Genomic DNA, 24762 nt, shown 5'->3' with positions numbered 1-24762 from the left:
AGACAGTCACCCGGAGGAAACCCACGCAGACAGGGAGAACACACCACACTCCTCACAGACAGTCACCTGGAGGAAACCCACGCAGACACAGGGAGAACACACCACACTCCTCACAGACAGTCACCCGGAGGAAACCCACGCAGACACAGGGAGAACACACCATACTCGTCACAGACAGTCACCCGGAGGAAACCCACACAGACACAGGGAGAACACACCACACTCGTCACAGACAGTCACCCGGAGGAAACCCACACAGACACAGGGAGAACACACCACACTCGTCACAGACAGTCACTCGGAGGAAACCCACACAGACACAGAAAGAACACACCACACTCCTCACAGACAGACACCCGGAGGAAACCCACACAGACACAGGGAGAACACACCACACTCCTCACAGACAGTCACCCGGAGGAAACCAATGTGGACACATGGAGAATACACCACACTCCTCACAGACAGTCACTCGGAGGAAACCCATGTGGACACATGGAGAACACACCACATTCCTCACAGACAGTCACCCGGAGGAAACCCACACAGACACAGAAAGAACACACCACACTCCTCACAGACAGACACCCGGAGGAAACCCACACAGACACAGGGAGAACACACCACACTCCTCACAGACAGTCACCCGGAGGAAACCCATGTGGACACATGGAGAACACACCACATTCCTCACAGACAGTCACCCGGCGGAAACCCACGCAGACACAGGGAGAACACACGACACTCCTCACAGACAGTCACATGGAGGAAACCCACGCAGACACAGGGAGAACACACCAAACTCCTCACAGACAGTCACCCGGAGGAAACCCACGCAGACAGGGAGAACACACCACACTCCTCACAGACAGTCACCCGGAGGAAACCCACGCAGACACAGGGAGAACACACCACACTCCTCACAGACAGTCACCCGGAGGAAACCCACGCAGACACAGGGAGAACACACCACACTCGTCACAGACAGTCACCCGGAGGAAACCCACGCAGACACAGGGAGAACACACCACACTCGTCACAGACAGTCACCCGGAGGAAACCCACGCAGACACAGGGAGAACACACCACACTCGTCACTGACAGTCACCCGGAGGAAACCCACGCAGACACAGGGAGAACACACGACACTCCTCACAGACAGTCACCCGGAGGAAACCCACGCAGACACAGGGAGAACACACCACACTCGTCACTGACAGTCACCCGGAGGAAACCCACGCAGACACAGAGAGAACACACCACACTCCTCACAGACAGTCACCCGGCACGGGAATCAAACCCACACCCTCCGACACTACCTGCTGCACCACCGTGTCGCCCATTTTCAATTAATATACATTTAAATATATATATTATATTAAACGTATATTAATTGATAATCCCTTAGAGAATAGACGGGTAGAAGGGTTAAAAACTATATAAATACATCAAATATATATAAAGTTCCACTATATCAAAAAAACAACTCCTCACTTTTTTCTCTCCACTGACCATACAGGAGCAGGTATGATTTGTGTGGTGGATCATTCTCAGCGCTGCAGTGACACTGACGTGGTGGTGGTAGGAGTGGATCAGACACAGCAGTGCTGCTGGAGTTTTTAAACCCTCTCTGTCTCTGTTGGACTACAGTCTGTTATTGTAGAACTTCAAAGTGTACGTGCACAGTGAGTGAAAACAAGGATGTGTTTGTAATGTTATGGCTTATCGGCGTATCACACAGTGGAATCGAATCACATGATGTAGTGAAACCATAACGGGATCAGTGGAGGCCTGCAAATCTCGGGAACGCGCGCGTAGTGCTTGCTGGCCCTGCGTGTTTCCGACGTGCGCGCTCCCGACACTCACTGTCAGTTAAGTTTGAGCGGTTTCTTCCACTTTCTCTCAGCGGCGATTTCACATCGAGGAGCGGCGCACTTTTCAAGGAAAGAGGCAGCGTTTATGATTAATTTTATTATTTATTAACTTCCGGAGAATAAAACGGACAGTAATCGAATAAATTGACCGCTTTCTGTGGTCGCTATGAGGTGTGTTTATCTCTCTGAGGCAGAGTAGCGCAGCTAATCTAACGTTAGCTAACTACCGTTAGCTCGACCGTCTCTCTCTCTCTCTCTCTCTCTGTGTGTCTCTCTCTCTCTCTCTCTCTCTCTGTGGAGTGAAACAAACAGCCCCACAGGTTACACACTCGGACAAAAATGAAGGGCAGGTTAAAGGAGGTGTTGTGTCGGCTCCAGGACCCGGAGCTCGTAGCCCGTTTCCAGCGGCTGTGCGGAGTCAGCGGGCCGCCCTCAGAGAGCGAAACCGTGAAGAGAGCGCCTCCGGACGCCCGCGGGGGAGAGCCAGGTAAACCGGAGAAGCGGCGGCGCAAAGTTGACAGCAACGGCGCCGCCAACGGAGAACCGCTGTCCTGCAGCGGGGACACGGGCACCGTGAAGCCACTCAGGAGGAACTCTCTGACCGGCGACACTGGCCTGGCGTTCTGCGTGGAAAACCCGCTTCTGTACTACCTGTTCACGATAGGCACGGAGCTGGGTAATGAGCTCTTCTACATCAGCTTCTTCCCCTTCATGACCTGGAACGTGGACCCGGTGGTGGCGCGGCAGCTGATCGTGGTGTGGGTGTGGGTGATGTACCTGGGGCAGTGCGCCAAGGACGTCATCCGCTGGCCGCGACCCTCCTCACCGCCCGTGGTCAAAGTGGAGGTCTTCTACAACTCCGAGTACAGCATGCCCTCCACACACGCCATGTCCGCCACCGCCGTGCCGCTGGCGCTGCTCCTGCTCACACACACCCGATGGGAGGTGAGAGTGTGTCCCGGGGATTGAACTCTGCCCCTGGAGACCCCTGGTTACCTTTATGTTCTCTAACATATTTCCTTTGTATGCAATAGGGACATCTGTGTGACACACTCATCCACCCTACATGACTTAATTAATGTGTTCCCTGTTCAACTTAGTTTATTTCCATTGCCTGTGGTGAACGTGTCCTTGGAAAGTGTAGCTCTCCACTTCCACCGCTTTGGCAGGAGCTTAGAGATGGAAATTTGTGGGGCAGGGGGCTCAATCTCAAGCCAGGATTTCTCAGATTAGCCTGATTATTGAAGCTCAAAGTACAGCCGGTCCAAAACGAAAACGGCTGTAGCACGTTCACGCTGGGTTGTGCACAAATTTGGACTTAAGTGACTTGGAGAACAGAGAAATCGGGCTTTGTGGAATATGCCCTGGTCGTTTGTATCTGTTGAATACACGGTATTCAGCCGTGAGAACGGTAGTTCTGTAGTTTCTGATTTAAACGCACTTTCGTAGCTAGAGATGGAAACCTCAATCCAGGGGGTCCTCGCCTTACGACGTAACCTGAGGACCTCCTGTATTTGATTGACGAACCACGACTCGTGAGGCAGCATTTTCATGGGATTCCATGCCTTGTCTAGAACCGCAGTCACACCTTCTTGGTCCTGAGAGATTTATAAACTACTTCTTTACATTTGACAGTTATTGAAGTGCCATATGGATGTATTGGTGTTCAGAAAAGTGTGATGATCTAGACCCTGACACGAGTCTAAAGTAGCACACAGTAAACAGAGACAATGCTTTTGTCCCATTAGTTCAGTTTTTGTGAATGCTGGTTTGAAGTCAGGCGTAATGTGTAGTCAGCAAGCGGTGCCTCAAAGTTAGCAGCTGTGGTGTGTGTTATCTCAACTGTGATAACGTTTACAATGCAGCAAAAATGTAATTATATCATAAACCACACAAGGTCGTATTATGGACAGAAAAGAGTTAATCAAGAAAGAAGCAACATTAACAAACCCCACCTCAGTAATAATGAGTAAGTAACGTTAAGGCCACAAAATTCTCTCTCCGCCGTTCACATCCACCATTGCTTGTGATTTGTACTAAATTTTCAGTAACCTGTGGGAGCATTAGTGATGTCAGATACTGAGGTTTTGAATGACTCTCCCTTGTTCCAGAGAATGTATTTCCACAGCTCCACTCCTATTCCTTCAAGGCCTTGTTTGGCATTTTTTTGTCATTCAGTTTGGTTTTTGGGATGGTATAAGGACTCTGTGTTTACAAGGGAATTGCTGTGTCCCGGTATGTGTATCTTAAAGGGGACACCCTATTTGGGGGGGGGGGGTGTATTGCGACAGCAATCACTTCAGAGTGAACTAGTAATTTTTTTGCCTTGCGTTTAAAGTAACCAGAGAATCGTTCTCGAAAGCTGAAACCGGTCGTTCTGAACATGGCTGTTTAGGCAGGGTAACATGTGCTGTGTTGTTAGATCCTGTATTTTTGACTGAACTTTGACACACATGTTTTATTAAGATCCCAGGGACCTGTGTTGACTTTTGAAAAAGGGAATATATGGTGTCCCCATTCACAGCAGCTGAATACACTGTTTACAAACATTTAAACATGCAGTGTCTAAACAAGTGTGGAGTTTCAGTTATCAAACTCCTCTTTGGCTTTGCCTCTGCTGTCTTGCTCAATCAGATTAGAAATTTAAAATGAGGAACAGGCGCTCACAGTTCTTCAGTACACACACACACACACACACACACACACACACAAAATCTAGAAATCTCAACGGGTAACTGCCTACTTAAGCTTTCAGCCTCAGTCACATGCACATGGTTAAATGATCTTGCAGATTCATGCCTACATTTCTTCCACAGTCTTTTCTTGAAAAGAGCCATAAACAAGATTAAACAAGTAGGAGCTTTAGTTTCAGTAATGTGTTGGTGTTGTGGGTGGGGGATCATTCTCGGCACTGGACAGACAGTGATGCGGTGGTGGTGGTGGTGGTATAAGTGGATCAGACACAGCAGCAATGCTTTAGTTTTTAAACCCTCTGGGTCAGTGCTGGACTGAGGATGGTCTACCAAACAAAAATATCCACTACCTTGTGCGGGCCCTGACCGCTGAAGGTCAGGGATTGTTGAACTACAAAGTGCATGTATATAGTCAGTGGGCAGTAAGTATAGAAACAAGGAGGTGGTAGTAATGTAATGGCTGATCGGGGTATATACATTGAGTTAAGCTTTCAACAAGCAGTTTTCATTCTCAAAAATTCAACTCCTCACAGATAAGAATATGTTGTGCCCGGTGGCTTCACTGCATCCTTCACTCTCCGGGGGATGTTCTGTTGCTAATCTGACAAATGGCTCAACGGCATCGTCTTATCTATTTATAGAAACGGTTAGGCAGAGGGTGACCGTCTATGAACAGTCAATGAGTGTTAAAGGAATCATTATTTTGTCCCAGGTGCAGATGATTATCAAAAATATTAGCTATTGTTTTGCTTTTTCCTTTGAGCTTTTTTAAGTCTTCTCGGTTTTGTCCATTTTACTGGTCAAACCTGTTCATGACCTGAAGGGATCCTGTTTCTCAGGGCGTATTTAACCTGGCGGATTTTTATCTTTTGTTCCCAGTGACCAATATTCATCAGGCTTTGGTCAGGGGGCACGGGGAGTCTGTTACTGGGATTGGTGAAGATCATTGACCTGCAGCAGCACCCGAGCTGAAAGCTGATGATCTGCTTATCGTATTTACTCAGTGGCTTAATTTTTAAGAAGAAACTTGGTTAAGGCATCTGTATGCTGTGAAATTGGAGACGTACTCAACAGAACGTTACACCGTTCTTAAAAAGTCACACACAGAAAATGTACTTCTTACTACATAAGTCTGAATTTTTGTTTTTGTTGCTCCTTAGTGGTCATCATTGTCTGAATATCTGTGAGCACTGTTGTAGCAAACCAATACTTTAAACAAGCACTGATTGCAATTTTATTTGCACATTTCGATTTCTGATTTATAAAAAAGAACATGTCTGGCCCGTTCCAATTTTGGTAATTTTTCTTTTAGAATTGATTTGTCTTTTAATGGAAACATCCTACACAAAATTTTGCACAAGTTTATAGGACAAAAGAGCAAAATTAAATGAGTAAAGTTGGGTTCTAAAGTTATCTTTAGCTTTGCATATTTGTCTTTTTTAAAGTGGAAAATTAAAAAAAGAGGCTTGCGAATAACACTAATATTGGCCAATACATTTAAGGTGGAATATTTAACACCAGAAGTGCAGAAAGCCGAGTGTTTGAGTTCTGTGACTAACTTTACTGCTGTGACTCTGAGCGCTCTGTTGACTTTCAAAACCAACCCAGTGCTTGGAGTCAGTCAAATGAGCAGCCTCCTGCCTCTCATTCTCTGTTTCTCTCCATTGAAAGCAGAGCAGGTTACTCCTGCAGCCCTCTGTGGCTGTGTTTGTATCGCTGTCGGACAAGTGTAAATATTACCGGCACAGAACTGGTTATACGAGACTGATCGGCCTCTGGTCATGGCCGAACACACTGAAAATTGGTCAATTCTGGTCACTGGCCAAGCGATCGGTGCATCTCTACTTTAACCCCAGCCGTTACAGGAAATGCTTGTTGATCTTCATAGATGCTGTTTCTTGGTGTAGTGGTGGTAACATTTGATGTTCTATTTGGTGAAATCTGATTTCTGACCAAATATGCTCTGGATCGTGTGTGGGAGGGTAAAAAGTTGCAAAATGAAGTTTTTGAATTTTAAAGTGGAGCAAAATGAAGAACAAATTGAGAAATAAGACTAGTGACTAAATATGAAGGAAATGAGAATGAAGAGGAAAAAAGCTTCCTTTCTCCTCACTCATGCTGTGTTTTTTGATCCTTGTGGTATTTTGACCAAAGTATGTCACAGGTATTTCATACAGACCCAAGAGAACTGTGTTCATAATGTGGGAAAGGGGTAGAAGACGTCCCCTTCTTAGAGTTTACTCAGTCCTGACAGAGCAGCCATAGCAGTCAAAAAGACACAGCTGCTGCTTGGGATTTCTCAAGATGAAATCCACACACACACACACACACACAGATAGATAGACAGACAGACAGTGCTGGTCTGTAATCTGTGGCAGATGTTTTACCATATGAGGTTAGCTGTGGCTTGCATAAAAGCCTGTGGAGGAAGAAAGGAGTTGAGAGAAAGATGGAGAGAGTTCTCTCTCACTGCACTCCTTTTCTTCAGGAGGTTTTAGCATGTGGCCCAGTGCCTCTATCATGTGGTTCCTGGGCATGAGGTGTGGTCAGGATAGCTGGGCTGTTTAGAACCACATGTTTTTTCTCCTCTCCCTCCTGAAGGGAAATCTTTGGTGATCCAGCTCCAGCTCATGGTGTCGGATGTTGCCAAGAGCAGATTTTCCCCATTCATAAGAAACAAGAGATGACCTTTCAGTGCATGACTCAGCAAGTCAATGTTTTAAACTTTTTCCTAAACGTGTTCTACAGTTATGCTGTGTCTGCCGTTTATTATGAGACACTTGCCTTTAATCTTTCTTTAATGTAAATTTATAATTAGGGTATTAATCACCGTAGTACATTTATGTTCCATTTATACTCTGTATATGGGCTTGACTTATCAAATTCAAATGACTAAATATATATCCTTCCCCATGCAAACAAATTCAAGTTCATATGTGTGCTATTGTCAGTGGCACTGAAAGGAGTGTTGATGACAGCTTTCATAACGAAGACTGACGAATGCAGTAATCACAGACTGTCAGTGTCTACAGTAACAGGTGTGGCACGTCTGTGAGTGTAGTACAAAATGTGCACAGAACACAATGCACTTTTTCAGGAGATATTTAAAGGCTAAGCACCACTTAATGGACCTCCATGAGTATTTCACATTATTGTAGTTACTGACAGATATAAGTATGAATAAAATTGAAAATAGCAGCTTAATTTGCTTTAAAACTGACAATTTTATTAAATTGACGGAAAAACCCGAGCTCTCTACGGAAATTCTTGAACGCAGCCGTGACGTCACTGGTGGACAACAGCTGAACAACGCCGCGGTAAAACACCGTTATGACTGACTGTTATGACAGTATCTAGCTAAATAACCAACATTATTCATGACAATAGCCTAGCAATAAGCTAAACTCAAATGTAGAGGTACCGTTATTCTTGTAAATGTGATCGAAGTCGAACTCGAATTCATCCGACACTATAAACCTCCGTAATGCAGCTACGTAGCCGAGTATAATCTGAGACACCGAGTTTAGCGAGTCAAGCTAACGTTAACTAACACCAACTAAAACAGGCGAAGTGAGTGTCCTTACCCTGTTTACCTCCATGTTACAGAGGCTCTTGAACACCTTTCGTTGGTGTCCTTACATGCCCATATTGTTGGAAAAGCGCCAGTGAAATGAGCTACAGATAACGGAGTGAGCGGAGGGTCCTTTCCAAAGTGCCCCTTTAAAGTGGACAAATGTAGTCCATTTTCTGGATATTTTGGGATCTTTGGGCCATTTGTTCACAGATGTCCCACTGTACATTGAATGATTGCAGCCACAAACAACACCCCTTTTCGTCATTTTGCATTAAATTAAGTGCAGCTTCTAGAGTTGTTGTCCACCATCTACGTCACAGGCAAGACGCCTATTAGAGTTTCCCAACACCGTTGGGGGGGGGGGGGGGGGGGGCAGCGGTCTTTTAAACCTTATTCCTTCAATTAGTAAGAAATAACATGTTTTCTGACTCTCAATGAACACAAGTTAGGAACTCAAACTCCACTGTATTTATTTGTTTCACACTTTCATATCGCTGGTGCTTAGCCTTTAACAAAATCAGACCATATTAAGGTTTAATGAAGTCACTAGTGTTAGACGCTCACTGTGCATTTTAGAGTCTATTCTCTAAAGGGGATTCTTTCTACTGGACTATGACAGTGTAGATATCTACAGCACCCTGGCCCTCTTCTTCATCAGATTTGTGCAACCACCTCTGGTATAGATCGCCTTTTGTTCTGGGGTGACCTCTTTTGTAAAGAAGAAGGTAGGGTTACGGTAGGCTGCAGGGAATATGAGAAGAAGCCGATATCTGTTCAGTAGATTGGATCTATTTCATTACTTGTAAAATCTGTTTGTGTTTTCATTTGCTGGTCTGTGATTAAGGTTATAACAGTAATTGTGCAATAAATCCAAACTAGGGCTCATTACTGATAATCATATGATCAGGTGATTTGATGTCTTACACTCTTCAGGTTCAGAGAGTTGAGTGAGCGAATTTGCATTAGGTTTACAATGGGCTTGATTTTGTAAACTGCATTTAATAAAAACACTGACCTAATGGGATGGCAAGTATTGTCTTGAAAATGAGTCATTAAGTGTGTGTTACTTTTGAGTAAATTTGCACTCATGGATTCTAATCTTCAATAATAGGTGTTCACCGATTTGAAAATTGGTGGCTGGTTTTGGTTATTTCTGGTACGTCGATAGGTTGTGTGACTTTGTTCATAGGCGTGTGTGTGTGAGTGATGCCTTATGCCATGTGATTCTGCATAGGCCGTGTACTCACTACAACTTTGAACAGGATAAAGCTGTTATATAATGAATGAATGAATATCTGTACAGGGCAACAGACAGCAGTTTAGCATCGACAAGAGTGCAGAGAAAATAGTGATGGTATGTTTATATATGAAATGAATAATGTGGGCGGCAGGTAGTGTCACAGTCACACAGCTCCGGGGACCTGGAGGTTGTGGGTTAAAGTCCCAGTGGTTAAAGTCTGCGTGGGTTTCCTCCGGGTGACTGTCTGTGAGGAGTGTGGTGTGTTCTCCCTGTGTCTGCGTGGGTTTCCTCCGGGTGACTGTCTGTGAGGAGTATGGTGTGTTCTCTCTGTGTCTGTGTGGGCTTCCTCCGGGTGACTATCTGTGAGGAGTGTGATGTGTTCTCCCTGTGTCTGCGTGGGTTTCTTCCGGGTGACTGTCTGTGAAGAGTGTGATGTGTTCTCCCTGTGTCTGCGTGGGTTTCCTCTGGGTGACTGTCTGCGAGGAGTGTGATGTGTTCTCCCTGTATCTGCGTGGGTTTCTTCCGGGTAACTGTCTGTGAGGAGTGTGGTGTGTTCTCCCTGTGTCTGCGTGGGTTTCTTCCGGGTGCTCCGGTTTCCTCCCACAGTCCAAAAAAAAAAAAAAAACCTTGGTAGGTGGATTGGCGACTCAAGTGTCCATAGATGAGTGTGAGAATGTCTCTCCCTGTGAAGGATTGGCACGGTGTGATTCTGCCTTGCGTTCAGTCATTCCGGGTGGCCTCCGGTCCCACCACGTCCCTGAACTGCATAAGTGGTTACAGACAATGAATGGATGAATTTCAATAATAAACCATAAAAGCAGTAGAATAACAGTGAAACTATAGAGAATTATAGACATTAGAACATTTTCCAAAATTGAGTATAAGTTTTCCTTTTGAATTCAATTTCAGTTCGCTTTATTTCTATAGTGCTTTCACAATAAATGTCAGCACAACACAGCGTTACAGAGATCCGGGTCCAATCCAAGGGCAACAGTGGCAAGGAAAACTTGCTCAGAGCAAGTTTAGAAGAAGCAACTAGAGGGAAACAGAAAACAAAAAGGGGAACCAATCCTTCTCTGGTTGTCACCAAAGCAAATAAGAAAATAGCAATACAACATAAATAAAGATGAGTTATAGTTAATGTGAAAGCAAGACATGAGACTGTGGGAGGGGTTTGAACTTCTGTAAAGTCCAGTTCAAGTCTACCTTTTTAATTAAAATCATTAGCCTTTTTCCAGATACTGAGTTTAATATCAGCCCTCTTTCTCGCATTGCTCTACACTTCTTTCACTGAGTGTTTTGTTTATTGCAAACAAATCTGTGGCCATTTATAGAGCCAAGGTTTACACACACATTGTTGTCATCTCTAAGTTAAGAAAAACTGAACCAGATGGCACATCGTCTGTCATTACTCAAATAAACACGCAAACGCATGGCTCCCCAAATTTGAGGTGGTGGATGTGTCGGCATAATAAAGGCTTTCTGTCCAGGGGTGTATTTTGAACCCCTGTCTTAAGACAACTGCAGTAACATCAGTAAATTAGTAAGCTGCCCTTCACAGGGCACAACTTGCATACCGTATACAGTTATTATCACAGAAGTTATAATTATGTTCTGACTGAACCCCTGTCACACAGTCTGCCTTTCATGTGTTAATTCACAGTCGGAGTGGAAGAAATGTTAAAGGCTAAGCACCACTTAATGGACCTCCATGAATATTCCACATTATTGTAGTTACTGACAGATATAAGTATGAATTAAAATGAAAATAGCAGCTTAATTTGCTTTAAAACTGACAATTTTATTAAATTGACGAAAAAACCCGAGCTCGCTACGGAAATTCTTGAACGCGACCGTGACGTCACTGGTGGACAACAGCCGAACAACGCCGCGGTAAAACACCGTTATGACTGACTGTTATGACAGTATCTAGCTAAATAACCAACATTATTCATGACAGTAGCCTAGCAATAAGCTACACTCAAATGTAGAGGTACCGTTATTCTTGTAAATGTGATCGAAGTCGAACTCGAATTCATCCGACACTATAAACCTCCGTAATGCAGCTACGTAGCCGAGTATAATCTGAGCACCGAGTTTAGCGAGTCAAGCTAACGTTAACTAACACCAACTAAAACAGGCGAAGTGAGTGTCCTAACCCTGTTTACCTCCATGTTACAGAGGCTCTTGAACACCTTTCGTTGGTGTCCTTACATGCCCATATTGTTGGAAAAGCGCCAGTGAAATGAGCTACAGATAACGGAGTGAGCGGAGGGTCCTTTCCAAAGTGCCCGTTTAAAGTGGACAAATTTAGTCCATTTTCTGGATATTTTGGGATCTTTGGGCCATTTGTTCACAGATGTCCCACTGTACATTGAATGATTGCAGCCAAAAACAACACACCTTTTCCTCATTTTGCATTAAATTAAGTGCAGCTTCTAGAGTCTTGTCCACCATCTACGTCACAGGCAAGACGCCTATTAGAGTTTCCAACGGTCTTTTAAACCTAATTCCTTCAATTAGTTAGAAATAACATGTTTTCTGACGATCAATAAACACAAGTTAGGAACTCAAACTCCACTGTATTTATTTGTTTGACACTTTCATATCGCTGGTGCTTAGCCTTTAAAAGGTTTGTGCTTGAACCATGGTTATATTTCTAGATGAACTCACACAGGACACACAAGTTCATGAATGGAGAGCCAAAAGCGGGCTCTTATGTTTGTTAGTATTCTGATCATATTTTGTTAACCTAAACTAGCCTAGAGAACTCATTGCTCTCCAGAAAATAAAAACATCTATAACCAAAGTAGTAACTTTATAGAAGGAGAAAGCCATACATTTCAATGGAAGTCAATGTAAAAAGAATTAGTTTATTCTTTTATGTCATTTTGGAGCATTGCTATTGGTCCATTCCTCATGACACTGGTAAAATAAAGGTTAAAAAACTGTACACACAATGTCCAAGTAAAACTTATTGCCCTTGCCCTATTACTGCCATTAATCGATTGAAAGTATATTCACTACTTGTTGCTGTAAGCTGTGACTAATACGTAATCACACATGGCTACAATATCCTTGTGTTATTGCAGGACACGTGCTCTAGGTGTTTGTGTGCAGTACTGCGTTATCTTTCATGTTCAGCTGTCTGCTGTTTTTCAACCTCTTTGACTGTGTACAATTGTGACATTAGCACAGTGAGGCAGAGCTAATTCAGCATAATGAGCTCAGCTGAACTGTTTTTGTTTTTTCTCTCTCCCCACAGTATCCGTTCCTGCTTGGAGTCACCATTGCCCTCAGCTGGTGTGTACTGGTGTGTTTGAGCCGTATCTACATGGGCATGCATTCTGTCTTGGTAAGCTCTGAAGCACATACACACTTATTCACAACTTATTCATCAACTCCACTGACCATACGGGAGCACTTTGTAGTTCTGCATACTTTGCTAGGCCCCTTTCACCCTGCTGTTCAACGGTCAGGACACACACCAGAACATGGACCTTGTCACTGATTGGCCGGTAACTTAGTATATCATTTAACAAAGGCATAAAGTAGAGAAAGTAATCAGTAGAGGCTGGTTTTACAGTAAAGTTAATTATGTAATACGTATTGTTTTAGAGGTTCTACATAGGATCATCTCCAGCAATTAAGCGACCAACTGTCTTAAGTCTCAGCTCATTTCTTAAGTTTAAAGGGACACTAGGTAAGATTTTCTGTTTTTGCTCCAGGGCTCCCTCTACAGTTGCAGAGTTGTAATTCACTTTTAAAGCACTGTCCAGAAATGAAGGGGTTGGGTGCTGGCTTCCTACCCTCCTCCGTAATTTTTATAGTGCAGTTTCTGCAGTGCTGAGCCCAGAGTATCAAGGTCAGAGGTCATGTTCTCCCTATTACAGATCAGTGAAACATCACAATGATTTTGATGTTGTAATTTTAAGGTAAGAATTGTACATGGTGTTACTTTAAATATAGAGTTCACGCTTAAATATCACACCAGGGTTCACTTTACTCAAACCCAATCTGCCAAGCGTGAGCACACCCTAAAATACAATGTGTTAAGACCTGCTCTGTCCTCCCCATCTTGACAAAAGCACAGTGAGAGAGAGAGAAAGAGAGAAAGGAACCTCTACCTACGAACTTGATCCGTTCCGTGACCCGGTTCGTAAGTAGAAAAGTTCGTTTCTCGAGTCAATTTTCTCCATTTAAAATAATGGAAAAGCAATTAAAAGTCACCCTTTTTGAACAGATATATGTTTACAACACTCTCAAATTAGTAAAAAAATACATGTAGCGTTACTAAAAATAAAAAAGAAATACAGTGGTAACAGTAATAAAGTTTTAAGTGGTTACATATCGCTACCTTGAAGACGTGACGACTGGCTGGAGGAGTAACACAGGCACTGGCTGTATGACGGGAGGTGGGGGGTGGGTGGAATAACGGAGAGTAGGCGGTGAATGTGGGGAGACGAAGCGTAGATACGGCTTAACTTAGCACGAATTTCAATGTCTGCTATTTACACTAATGCTAAATTGCTAAAGCTACAATGTGCTAATCTTAAAAGCTCACTCAAGTCTGGGCGCGCTGGAAGACTCGCCTATTGGGGTCAGTGGCCATTTCCAGCTGCCGGCTCGGCGGAGGCTCGGGTTCGTTTCTAAAGTTGTGGTTCGTTGGTGGAGGCAAAAAATATTCAAATGCCCGGTTCATATCTTGGAAAGTTCGTTAGTAGAGGTTCCACTGTACATACCGTGGCCTCCGTTACATTCAGCAGTACCTTGGGTATCACTGCATGTCATGCAAAATGCAATTTTTTTGTTCCGATGTTTGGTTTTGTTCTTGTTTTGGCTTTATGTTGTTATATCTAAGAGATGAAAGTAAGACGTTAAGTGGTTGTTTTTGTTTGTCTCTGAGCTTGTGTTTCTGTGTAAAACAGAAATGACTGCGGCAGGGGAAAATTGTGCTTTTTTTCTGGACAGGATAATTGCAGTCAGTTGTGAATGCACGTGTGGGGTTGATGGTTGCATGGTGAGGGAGCTTATGCGAACCCTGCAGGCTCTTATGTTCTTCAAGGCGAGGTCATGGTGCCGTCTCTCATGTCCTGAGGCTGTGACACCGCTGTGTCTCACTGTGGGAAAACATGAATGTGGGTTGGCCAATTACAGCCTTCCCCACTGCACACAGACCGCTCAGATTGGTGTTAATGAAAGGAAACCTTCACAGAAAAGCCACTAAACCCGCCAATATCTGATTTAATTTCAAAATGTACCACTTTTGCCGTTGAGAACATTGAGTTTTTTTGATGTTCCTGATTTCTTATTTAAAGAACATATTTCCTCCCTCCAGACAACTCAGCCCTTCACACATTGGGATGGTTAGCAGCAAACCTCAATTAAAAACACTTTGCTGTATGCTCTGAGAACTGTAGTAGGGCTTCAGGAATATATCGTTTGGCTCATAAAATCAACAGATGTTAACAAAGGAAGTGTTATTTTGGCATCAGTGGAGTTCTAACCTCTAAGGTGGAGGGTGCACTTCAAAGAATGTGAAGATTGATAGGGCATTCCTGGATGTTGGAGGATTTTCAGCCAGTATTATAGCCAATAAGGAAATACGATTGTAAAGGTGGTACTTAATGTTAATGTTGGTGGCAGAATGTTATTGTGGAACGGAGCACAGTACCATTTAATGTGGAATGTAATTCCCACCCTGGGCGGAACGGGAGTGTCGCAGTCACACAGCTCCAGGGGTCTGGAGGTTGTGGGTTCAATTCCCACTCCGGGTGACTGTCTGTGAGGAGTGTGGTGTGTTCTCCCTGTGTCTGTGTGGGTTTCCTCCGGGTGACTGTCTGTGAGGAGTGTGGTGTGTTCTCCCTGTGTCTGAGTGGGTTTCCTCCGGATGACTGTCTGTGAGGAGTGTGGTGTGTTCTCCCTGTGTCTGAGTGGGTTTCCTCCGGGTGACTGTCTGTGAGGAGTGTGGTGTGTTCTCCCTGTGTCTGCGTGGGTTTCCTCCTGATGCTCCGGTTTCCTCCCACAGTCCAAAAACATACGTTGGTAGGTGGATTGGCTACTCAAGTGTCTGTAGGTGTGTGTGTGTGTGTCTGTGTTGCCCCGTGAAGGACTGGTGCCCCCTCCAGGGTGTATTCCCGCCTTGCGCCCAATGATTCCAGGTAGGCTCTGGACCCACCGAGACCCTGAACTGGATAAGGGCTTACAGACAATGAATGAATGAATGTAATCCCCACCCCCCTTGATTTCACCTCCACAGTTTTGAGGGTCATTGTCACTGTACCTCCTTCCCCCAACACACAATCGCATCCTGGGCCGGTGGAGCTGGGTCTTGGAGATTGTCCCTAACTTAGGTTTGCACTGTAATTTGCGTGAGGTTTTTACACCACTGTAATTAACTTTAAAGGGGTATCACTAACTGTCAGGAGGTTTTACCTTGGTTTACTGTGATACAGGTAGCCATTTCATGTCTATTTGATACATAGTGAATGGCTCGTTCTGAATTATATCAATTTATGTATTGCTTGCCATTTGTATAAAATGTTTGCAAATTGCCACATGCTAGCGCTAGCCGAACTAGCAGGCTTGGGTCTCTGAGTCCCAGAGTTCCTTTGGGAAGTAAACTGAGGTTGACCAACTGTCTTAAGTCTCAGCTCATTTCTTAAGTTTAAAGGGACACTAGGTAAGATTTTCTGTTTTTGCTCCAGGGCTCCCTCTACAGTTGCAGAGTTGTAATTCACTTTTAAAGCACTGTCCAGAAATGAAGGGTGCTGGCTTCCTACTCTCTGCAATTTTTATAGTGCAGTTTCTGCAGTGCTGAGCCCAGAGTATCAAGGTCAGAGGTCATGTTCTCCCTATCACAATGATTTTGAAGTTGTAATTTTAAGGTAAGAATTGTACATGGTGTTACTTTAAATATAGAGTTCACGCTTAAATATCACACCAGGGTTCACTTTACTCAAACCCAATCTGCCAAGCGTGAGCACACCCTAAAATACAATGTGTTAAGACCTGCCCTGTCCTCCCCATCTTGAGAGAGAGAGAGATTTTCTCTGTTCAGGAGAGATTTTTCACTGTAGCTGATGATCTAATGGGTTTGGTGCGGTTTGGGCGTGTATTCCTGTCCTTTTCTGATGCGCTCTAAGTGCTGATGTAGTACCGAGGATGACCTAGTGTCTGGTTGCTGTGTTGAGTGGAGCTGTTTCCATGGTTACGGTCATATTGTGTGTCAGGGCTGATTGAGTGAATTCAGAGAAGCGGCAGCTGGACTTCATCAGTTTCCTGGTATCACCCATTCATTCCTACTTTCTGGAGTTTCGGTGTGATTTTGAAGTGATTAATTAACAGACGTTGTGTGTAAGGGGCAGTTTTCTACACATTGTTTATTTTTATTTGAAGTTTCTTAAACATGTCATTTTACTGTAATTTAATTTTCCAAAATCCATGAACCAAACCCGAGTGGTTTACACAACTTTCAAAACCTAGTAATACTTTCTTAAAAGGTAATGTTTTAACATGTGGCACAAAGCAGTGCAGAATGTATCATGCTCCTCTCTTTATTAACCTCATCTGTAGTTTAAACGCTTATGAAAGTGTTCATAACAAAACGTGCTATATTTTCATTGAATTTCAATTTTATAAAATATATTTAAAAAAATAAATACTTATGTTCTCCCTGTGTCTGTGTGGGTTTCCTCCGGGTGACTGTCTGTGAGGAGTGTGGTGTGTTCTCCCTGTGTCTGTGTGGGTTTCCTCCGGGTGACTGTCTGTGAGGAGTGTGGTGTGTTCTCCCTGTGTCTGTGTGGGTTTCCTCGGGTGACTGTCTGTGAGGAGTGTGGTGTGTTCTCCCTGTGTCTGTGTGGGTTTCCTCCGGGTGCTCCAGTTTCCTCCCACAGTCCAAAAACACATGTTCGTAGGTGGATTGGCGACTCAAAAGTGTCCGTAGGGGTGTGTGTGTGTGTGAGTGTGTGTTGCCCTGTGAAGGACTGGCGCCCCCTCCAGGGTGTATTCCCGCCTTGCGCCCAATGATTCCAGGTAGGCTCTGGACCCACCGCGACCCTGAACTGGATAAGGGTTACAGATAATGAATGAATGAATGAATTTAAACAGTATTATCTTGTGTATCTTGTAATATTATTATTATTTTTTTTTTTATTCAACTCTTCCAACATTTGAAAGCCCCAGTATCGCCAGCTAGAGAAATGTGACACTGCATTCAAAACATTTTAAAAATACAGAATTGGTGAAATGTATTTTTTAATTAGCCGTATTAGTGACGTGCTATAACCAACGTTGCAGAAATGTCTAGACATTTTATCAAAATGCTGATTAAAAACCGTGGAGCTGTGCAACAATGAGACTGTTTTTCCTCGAGGTGGAATGAGACTTTGAACCAAGTGACAAGGTGCTAAGATTATCTGACATTTCAGCAAAGATTTGCTGGCAGTGGTTTACTAGGTCCCAATCTAAAGTGCTGTGTGAAATGGATTATTGGATTTGGAGCATTGGGGGTTTCAGTCCTAACAGAATCTGGGCCTAAGTCGGTACATGTTTAAGGATTACCAGCTCTGTGCTCGTGAAGGTTACAGTGATGTTTACTAAAATAATACCTAATGATTTACCCCGCGTTACAAGTGTGGCACTTCACCTTATTAGAACTGGCCTCAAAATGTAATATTTACAAAACACACGACAGTGATCTCATGGAAATCTGTCCAGTCGTAAGTGTGGTGATATGTTTAATAAAAGAGGAACAGAATGAAGACTAGTACAGCTAGAGAATGGAGTAGGTACATGAGGAGAAAACAGGCAAGGATTTAAAGCATAAATGTGTGTATAGTTTACAGTCCGTCCGTCCCCCCCCCCCCACACACACACACACTTAAAAAAATAAGCACCAGAGTCCAGCTCATGACAGAGAATGAGACCAAAGGTGAACATTAACAGCCAGACCATAACCCTGCAATAGATACTATAGCTGTGCTGCATCTGTCCTCTGTTGGACTCATAAATAAGTGTTGATCAGTTGCGCCCTTCCAAATATGAGCTGTTTTCACATTTTAACTCCAGAAATTGTCTGGAGAATCAGGTTCGGATATCTTCTGGAGTTGCCCTTTCAGAAAGTAGCATACATTCAGGTGTGTGTGTGTGAGATCAAGATTCTCACAGCTGAAGATCTTCCATGTTTGGCGTGTACACAAGGCACAGCATGAATTCTCTGGAACATTCGCTCTGATATTTACCTAGACTTAAAAGAAGCTGAATTCTATTTTTATTATGGAGTTGTGAAGTACTGATCTTCATTAAGGCCACGCCACACTGTCCCAGCATTCTTCAAAAACCTGTGTTTTAATTTCAGCAGTCGACTTTGTTCCAAAACAAGAACTAATAGACCAAAAGTGTCAGTATAAATTGGAAAGAACTAGTTCAAAGGTCTTTAACTCCAGACCAGTTTATCCAGCTGGGTTTTGTAATGAGTAATAAGTGTGGAACTAGCTGAAATTTATCAACAGTAAAATCCACGAGTGGTGGCAGACACACAGCATAGCATTGTAATACTTTCATGATAAAAAGATATTTTCATGATACACATCACCATATTTTGAATTTCTTTTGAGATGTAATCCCTAGCCTCTTCTAAGAACTACTACAGACAAACACACTTTGTGCTAAACTTTAATGTTACACACCTGATCATTCTGTTTGTTCTTTTTCTGCAGGACGTAATCGCTGGCTTCCTCTTCAGTCTGCTAATCCTGGTTGTTTTCAGCCCTACTCTGCATCTGATCGACACGTTTAACTTGTCCTTTCGCTACGCTCCCATCGTCATAGTGTCCCTCCACGCAGGACTGGGACTGTTCTCCTTCACCCTGGACACGTGGAGCACATCTCGAGGTGACACCGCTCAAATCCTGGGTACTGGGGCCGGGATCGCAGTGGCATCCCACCTTAACTACCAGCTTGACCTGATCCCTGATCCTCCAGCCTCTGCGCTTCCTTTCCCAGCCCCGACCCTCAGCTTCAGTCTGGTGGGATTGTGTCTGCTCAGATTTGTCTTGGGAGTCCTGGTGGTTTTAGCAACAAGAGCCGTGATGAAGGCTCTCACGGTCCCGCTCGTGTGCTGGTTTGTGGGGATTCCGAGCGGAGACGCCCGGAAGGCCAGGCAGCATATGCAAGTTGAACTGCCGTACCGATATATCGTATATTGGACAGTAGGGTTCAGTGCATTCTTCCTTGTGCCCTACCTGTTTGTTTGCATCGGCTTGTCTTGATTGGGTGGACGGAACATCTCTCTATAATGGGTGTCCAATCAGGTTGGGTCAGAGCTCTGTTTCTGACATTTAGAGATGATTGGAGCTAATACCAGCCTTTTAGCGTTGCAAAGAGAAGTCCATCTCCCCCTTAACCACAGCAAAACATTCCTATACAATTGACATTTAAGAAGATTTAGCACAAAATGCCAGATGTTGTACTACAACTGACCCAGAGCAATCTATTCTGTTCTCCAAATTCACACATTTCAATTCAATTCTTTTGCAGTTCTGAACCTGTTTCCGGTGTCGTGTCCTCTTTACCTTTCCTCAGCTGTCAGCCGAATAACATGTCAATCAAAGTGTTAGTTAATTAGTACTGAACGGCTGGATACTTGAGGCACCACATCTTTTTGAAAGGGCACATATTTTGCACCGATCTGTGGTCATCCTCTGATCGCAGCTTCTAGGACTGTTCAGGTTTCAGTAGCACATTGGAATCTTGAAGACGACCCCCCCCCAAACACCCCATTTTTTGGACAGTGTTTTTAATGCAGCAGGTTTTTTGAGTTCCTGTAGATGATTTCTTTGACTGAAATATGATTTCTTTGGCGGATATATGCAAATTCTTAGAAGATTATCTCTAAAGGCCTCGACCTTTAGCTTTGACTGAGCAAACGAGAAGATAATTATTTAAGAAATTCTTATTGTTTTGGCTTTTTTTTAACAATATTCACAGATCTATTACTTTACTGTGGGCCCTGATTTTCCGTGATCTAAAAAAGGGCTTCAACACTGACGTTTTTAAACTGAGGTTCAGTCCTACATTAGCAGACCATCTGGGACTCCCCAGCCTGGTGACCTTAATAGCAATATCGCTTCATAGCCAGTTCGGCTAGTCATTCAGCTTTGGTCTCCTGTGTACAGATTTAACCACTGCATCGCCCCAACAGTGGTGATTTTCTTAAAGTCTCTAAGTCGTCTAAGTTAGTAGTTAGTCTGGAATAAATCTGATGTTAATCTGTCTCTTAAACTGCAAAAAAACAAAATGGGACATCTGAAAATTTCATTCATTACTTTTATTATACACTTATTTGCCCTTGAAATCACCAAGGGGATCTGCTGCTTCAACGTAATTTTTGCTTTTTTTTCGTTGTTTATGTTCGTTTCATTGTTGTAAATGAATTGCTGGACTACTGAGGAGACGGAGGAATGTCATTGGCTGACCATCTTCAGTAAGATCCACATTGTGATCCTGATTCTTTTTTTGTTTTTGTTTAGTTGATGCCAACTATAGCTTGCACTTACGTTGCTTTAAGACAATCAGTTCTAACCACTAAGGTATATTCTGAAAGGATGTAAAATATTATCTTTTTGTATGTGTTTTAAGACTGAAATATTGTGATCTAAACCTTTTTGTTTTAAAGACATCAGTGCAGGGTTTTTTTTATTATTATTATTATTATTTCTCTCAAGGAGTTATATCTGGCATCCAATGTAAACACATTAAACTGAAGCAGAGAACAGCTGTCTCAGTTCGCCGGATCATTTGGGCCCAAAGCACTGTCCTGTAGGATGCCGGCTGATGGACAGTTGTCTTAAATGATCAGGTTAGTGGTGAAATCCTGCTGATAAAACCCAACAGGATCCGCAGGAAAAGCTATTACACACTTTTAGAATATTACTCTCTTCTATTAATTGTAAAGCATTTTATATCAGTGTCTAAAAATTTATTGTGATACTGTTTTAAAATGCAGTATTCCCAGAATGCACTGTTCTTATGTGTGCCCGAGGCTGGTCAGACTTGAGTGAAGACCGTTGTGCTGTTTTATTTTATTTGTTACTTGTTTTCTGGAGGTGCACCTCTCGTAAACAGGAAGTTGTGTTGAGCTTGTGCTGGCGGTGATAAGAACAAAAAAAAAGACGACTTCCCCTGCCGTTAACTCGGCTATCAACAAGTGTGTGAAGTCTCTGAGCCTTTTATTGTTATACTTCAGCTTGTTTACGTCAGTTATTGGCTATAGCTCTAACCTTCACCACGCTCTGCAAGTTGAAAGCAACAGACCGGGTTCAAAGATAAAGGGAGGCCTTTGTGTTGTTTTCTTTTGTCTTTTGGAACCATTCATTAATTGGGGAGGCTTTTTCTTTTTGTTTCTTTTTGTTTTTGTTTTTTCTCCTTTCCTTCCCTTCCATACTTTTAGAGCTGATTTTTTGGGACTTCAGATTTATTTGAATTATTTCCTTTCAGATGCAAAGTCATGCTTTTGGAAATTTGAAGCCAGATTTGTGCAATAAGGAGAAAATTAAATAGAAACTTCACAAACGTCTTCTCATTACACACTTTTTTATTATATTATTATTTCCCTGTTTGTTTTCTGCACGATTTATTTGTGATATATTTATTTGGCATAAAGGGTTCTTTGAGCGATGCCACTTTTGGTTCCGTAAAGAACCATTTTTGCTGATATTTAAATGTGTAAAGAACCGTAAGAGCGAGTGATGGAACCTTTTAAAATGTTCATCACTTACATTTCTTAAACAAATATGGTTCTTTATGAAACCAAAGGGGGTTCTTCTATGGCATCGCTCAAAGAAACCTTTATAACACCTTTATTTTTAAGAGTGTAGAATTGTAGCCGTCTAAATATATTATAAATAAAGTTTAAGTCCATTCCACACCCTGTCGGTCGGCCCTGTTTACACCCGTTTCTTTAAAGGAACAGGTCTGTGGATTGTATCTTAAGATTTGAAGCACATGTCAAAAACGTCTTTGGTTAGTCACACTGAAATCTGATTTTGTGGTGTGTAATATGCAAATTAGCTCTTACGTGTGTGTCCTCCATGAGCAGTTATGGATAATGTGAGCTGTATTTGGTTGTGGACTGTGGTGTGGAGAGAAGAATGCCTTTACACTTCCATAAAAGCTGAAGTGGTTTGAGCAAAAATTAAATTAAAATGCATCCTGGGTGCATTTATAGAAGTATATTTACGTGGATCTTCGTTATCTACATAAATCCTGGCGCTGACGATTCGTGAAAGATGTAAACAGGCTCACAGTAAATTAGTGTGTGTGTATTTGTGCGCATGCGTTGTTTATTGACAATGTGTTTTGATCAAAAATAATGTTTATACGTATCGTGTCGTTCCGCATTTAATTGCAGTATTCAGCCTTTCTCATGTTGTTCCATAGCACTACCGATCTGGCAGAGCAAAACACTCATGACACTGACTATGCAGAATCTTTAAACTCAGGAGAAAGAGGGTCTAATAAATCCTCTGAGGACCATACCACAGAGGAACTACTTTTTTTTTTTTCCCTTTAAAGGCTAAGCACCAGCAATATGAAAGTGTCAACCCAATAAACACAGTGGAGTTTGAGTTCCTAACTTGTGTTTATTGAGAGTCAGAAAACATGTTATTTCTTACTAATTCAAGGAATAAGGTTTAAAAGACCGTTGGTCCCCCCCCCCCCACGGTGTTGGGAAACTCTAATAGGCTTCTTGCCTGTGACGTAGATGGTGGACAACAACTCTAGAAGTTGCACTTAATTTCATGCAAAATGAGGAAAAGGTGTGTTGTTTTTGGCTGCAATCATTCAATGTACAGTGGGACATCTGTGAACAAATGGCCCAAAGATCCCAAAATATCCAGGAATTTGTCAACTTTAAACGGGCACTTTGGAAAGGACCATCCGCTCACTCCGTTATCTGTAGCTCATTTCACAGGCGCTTTTCCAACAATATGGGCATGTAAGGACACCAACGAAAGGTGTTCAAGAGCCTCTGTAACATGGAGGTAAACAGGGTAAGGACACTCACTTCGCCTGTTTTAGTTGGTGTTAGTTAACGTTAGCTTGACTCGCTAAACTCGGTGTCTCAGATTATACTCGGCTACGTAGCTGCATTACGGAGGTTTATAGTGTCGGATGAATTCGAGTTCGACTTCGATCACATTTACAAGAATAACGGTACCTCTACATTTGAGTTTAGCTTATTGCTAGGCTATTGTCATGAATAATGTTGGTTATTTAGCTAGATACTGTCATAACAGTCGGTCATAGCGGTGTTTTACCGCGGCGTTGTTCAGCTGTTGTCCACCAGTGACGTCACGGTTGCGTTCGAGAATTTCCGTAGTGAGCTCGGGTTTTTCCGTCATTTTAATAAAATTGTCAGTTTTAAAGCAAATTAAGCTGCTATTTTCATTTTAATTCATACTTATATCTGTCAGTAACTACAATAATGTCAAATATTCACGGAGGTCCATTAAGTGGTGCTTAGCCTTTAAGAACTTTCTAGCCGAGGTGTGCAAATGGAGGAAAGAAACTTTTTTTAAAGCTAGATAAACAGGATTTTTCTCACCAGTTTAGCAATAGCACATAGTCATTTTATTTCAGGCTTGGGATTTGGCACTGAACGCGAGGCGATATTGATATAATAATGATACATCTTGCCGCCCTGTTACCAATCGCATCCAAGTCAAACTGTCTAGGTCGCTTAATTCCATAGCATCCCATGAACATCCCACAGATAGCAGTGAGCAAGGCCAGGACGTGAAGAAAAGTCTGAGCTTTGCCTTGAGCTGAAGGTGTGACTCCGAGGGCTCTGTTTCATTATAAACACGACCACGTTCTTGATTTTTCTATGAGCTTGTTCCGTAGAGGGGTGGCCTCGTAGTAATAGAAAATGAGGCTTAATCCGTGTCTCAGGATCCGTCTGTTTTGAGCACTGTTGAGTGTAGAATTCCTCTGTGCCTTCACGTTAGGACTCTGGTTATAAGAGCCCTGCTCCGGCCTCTCCTTCCACAGATGAGTTACTGAATAATGACACTCTCCGAGGCCGTTCTTGCTCGTTTTTGATATGGAACATGCGAGAAACTAGCAGCCATCTCCAGCTGAATCACACACACAGAGATGCATCTTATAAAAGGAAAATTGGGCTCAGATATTAATCGTATCCATTAGTTTTGGTGACAAGGTGTTTATTCAAAGACTGTTGAGTGATAGAAATTGATACATACATAATTACAACAATAATGTATACGCAATATTTAAATGTTAGAACATAACCTCGTCCTCATAAACCACATGAAATATAACCTTTATAACCTGAAATACAGTTTTATTAGGTTCATT

At 42.9% G+C, this 24762-nt stretch overlaps 1 protein-coding gene across 1 annotated transcript; it reads left to right on the top strand.

Annotated features, from left to right (window-relative positions):
* Positions 1-1882: 1882 nt before the first annotated feature.
* On the top strand, positions 1883-23093 carry sgpp1b (sphingosine-1-phosphate phosphatase 1b). The gene is made up of 3 exons (XM_066679879.1): positions 1883-2819; positions 12647-12736; positions 19101-23093. The coding sequence occupies exons 1-3, from the start codon at positions 2214-2216 to the stop codon at positions 19650-19652; spliced, it is 1248 nt and encodes a 415-aa protein (XP_066535976.1). The 5' UTR covers positions 1883-2213; the 3' UTR covers positions 19653-23093.
* The last annotated feature ends 1669 nt before the right edge of the window (positions 23094-24762 follow it).

Source organism: Hoplias malabaricus, chromosome 8 (assembly GCF_029633855.1).
Source record: "Hoplias malabaricus isolate fHopMal1 chromosome 8, fHopMal1.hap1, whole genome shotgun sequence".
Classification (NCBI taxonomy): Eukaryota; Metazoa; Chordata; class Actinopteri; order Characiformes; family Erythrinidae; genus Hoplias; species Hoplias malabaricus.
This window is presented reverse-complemented; position numbering and strand designations above follow the sequence as displayed.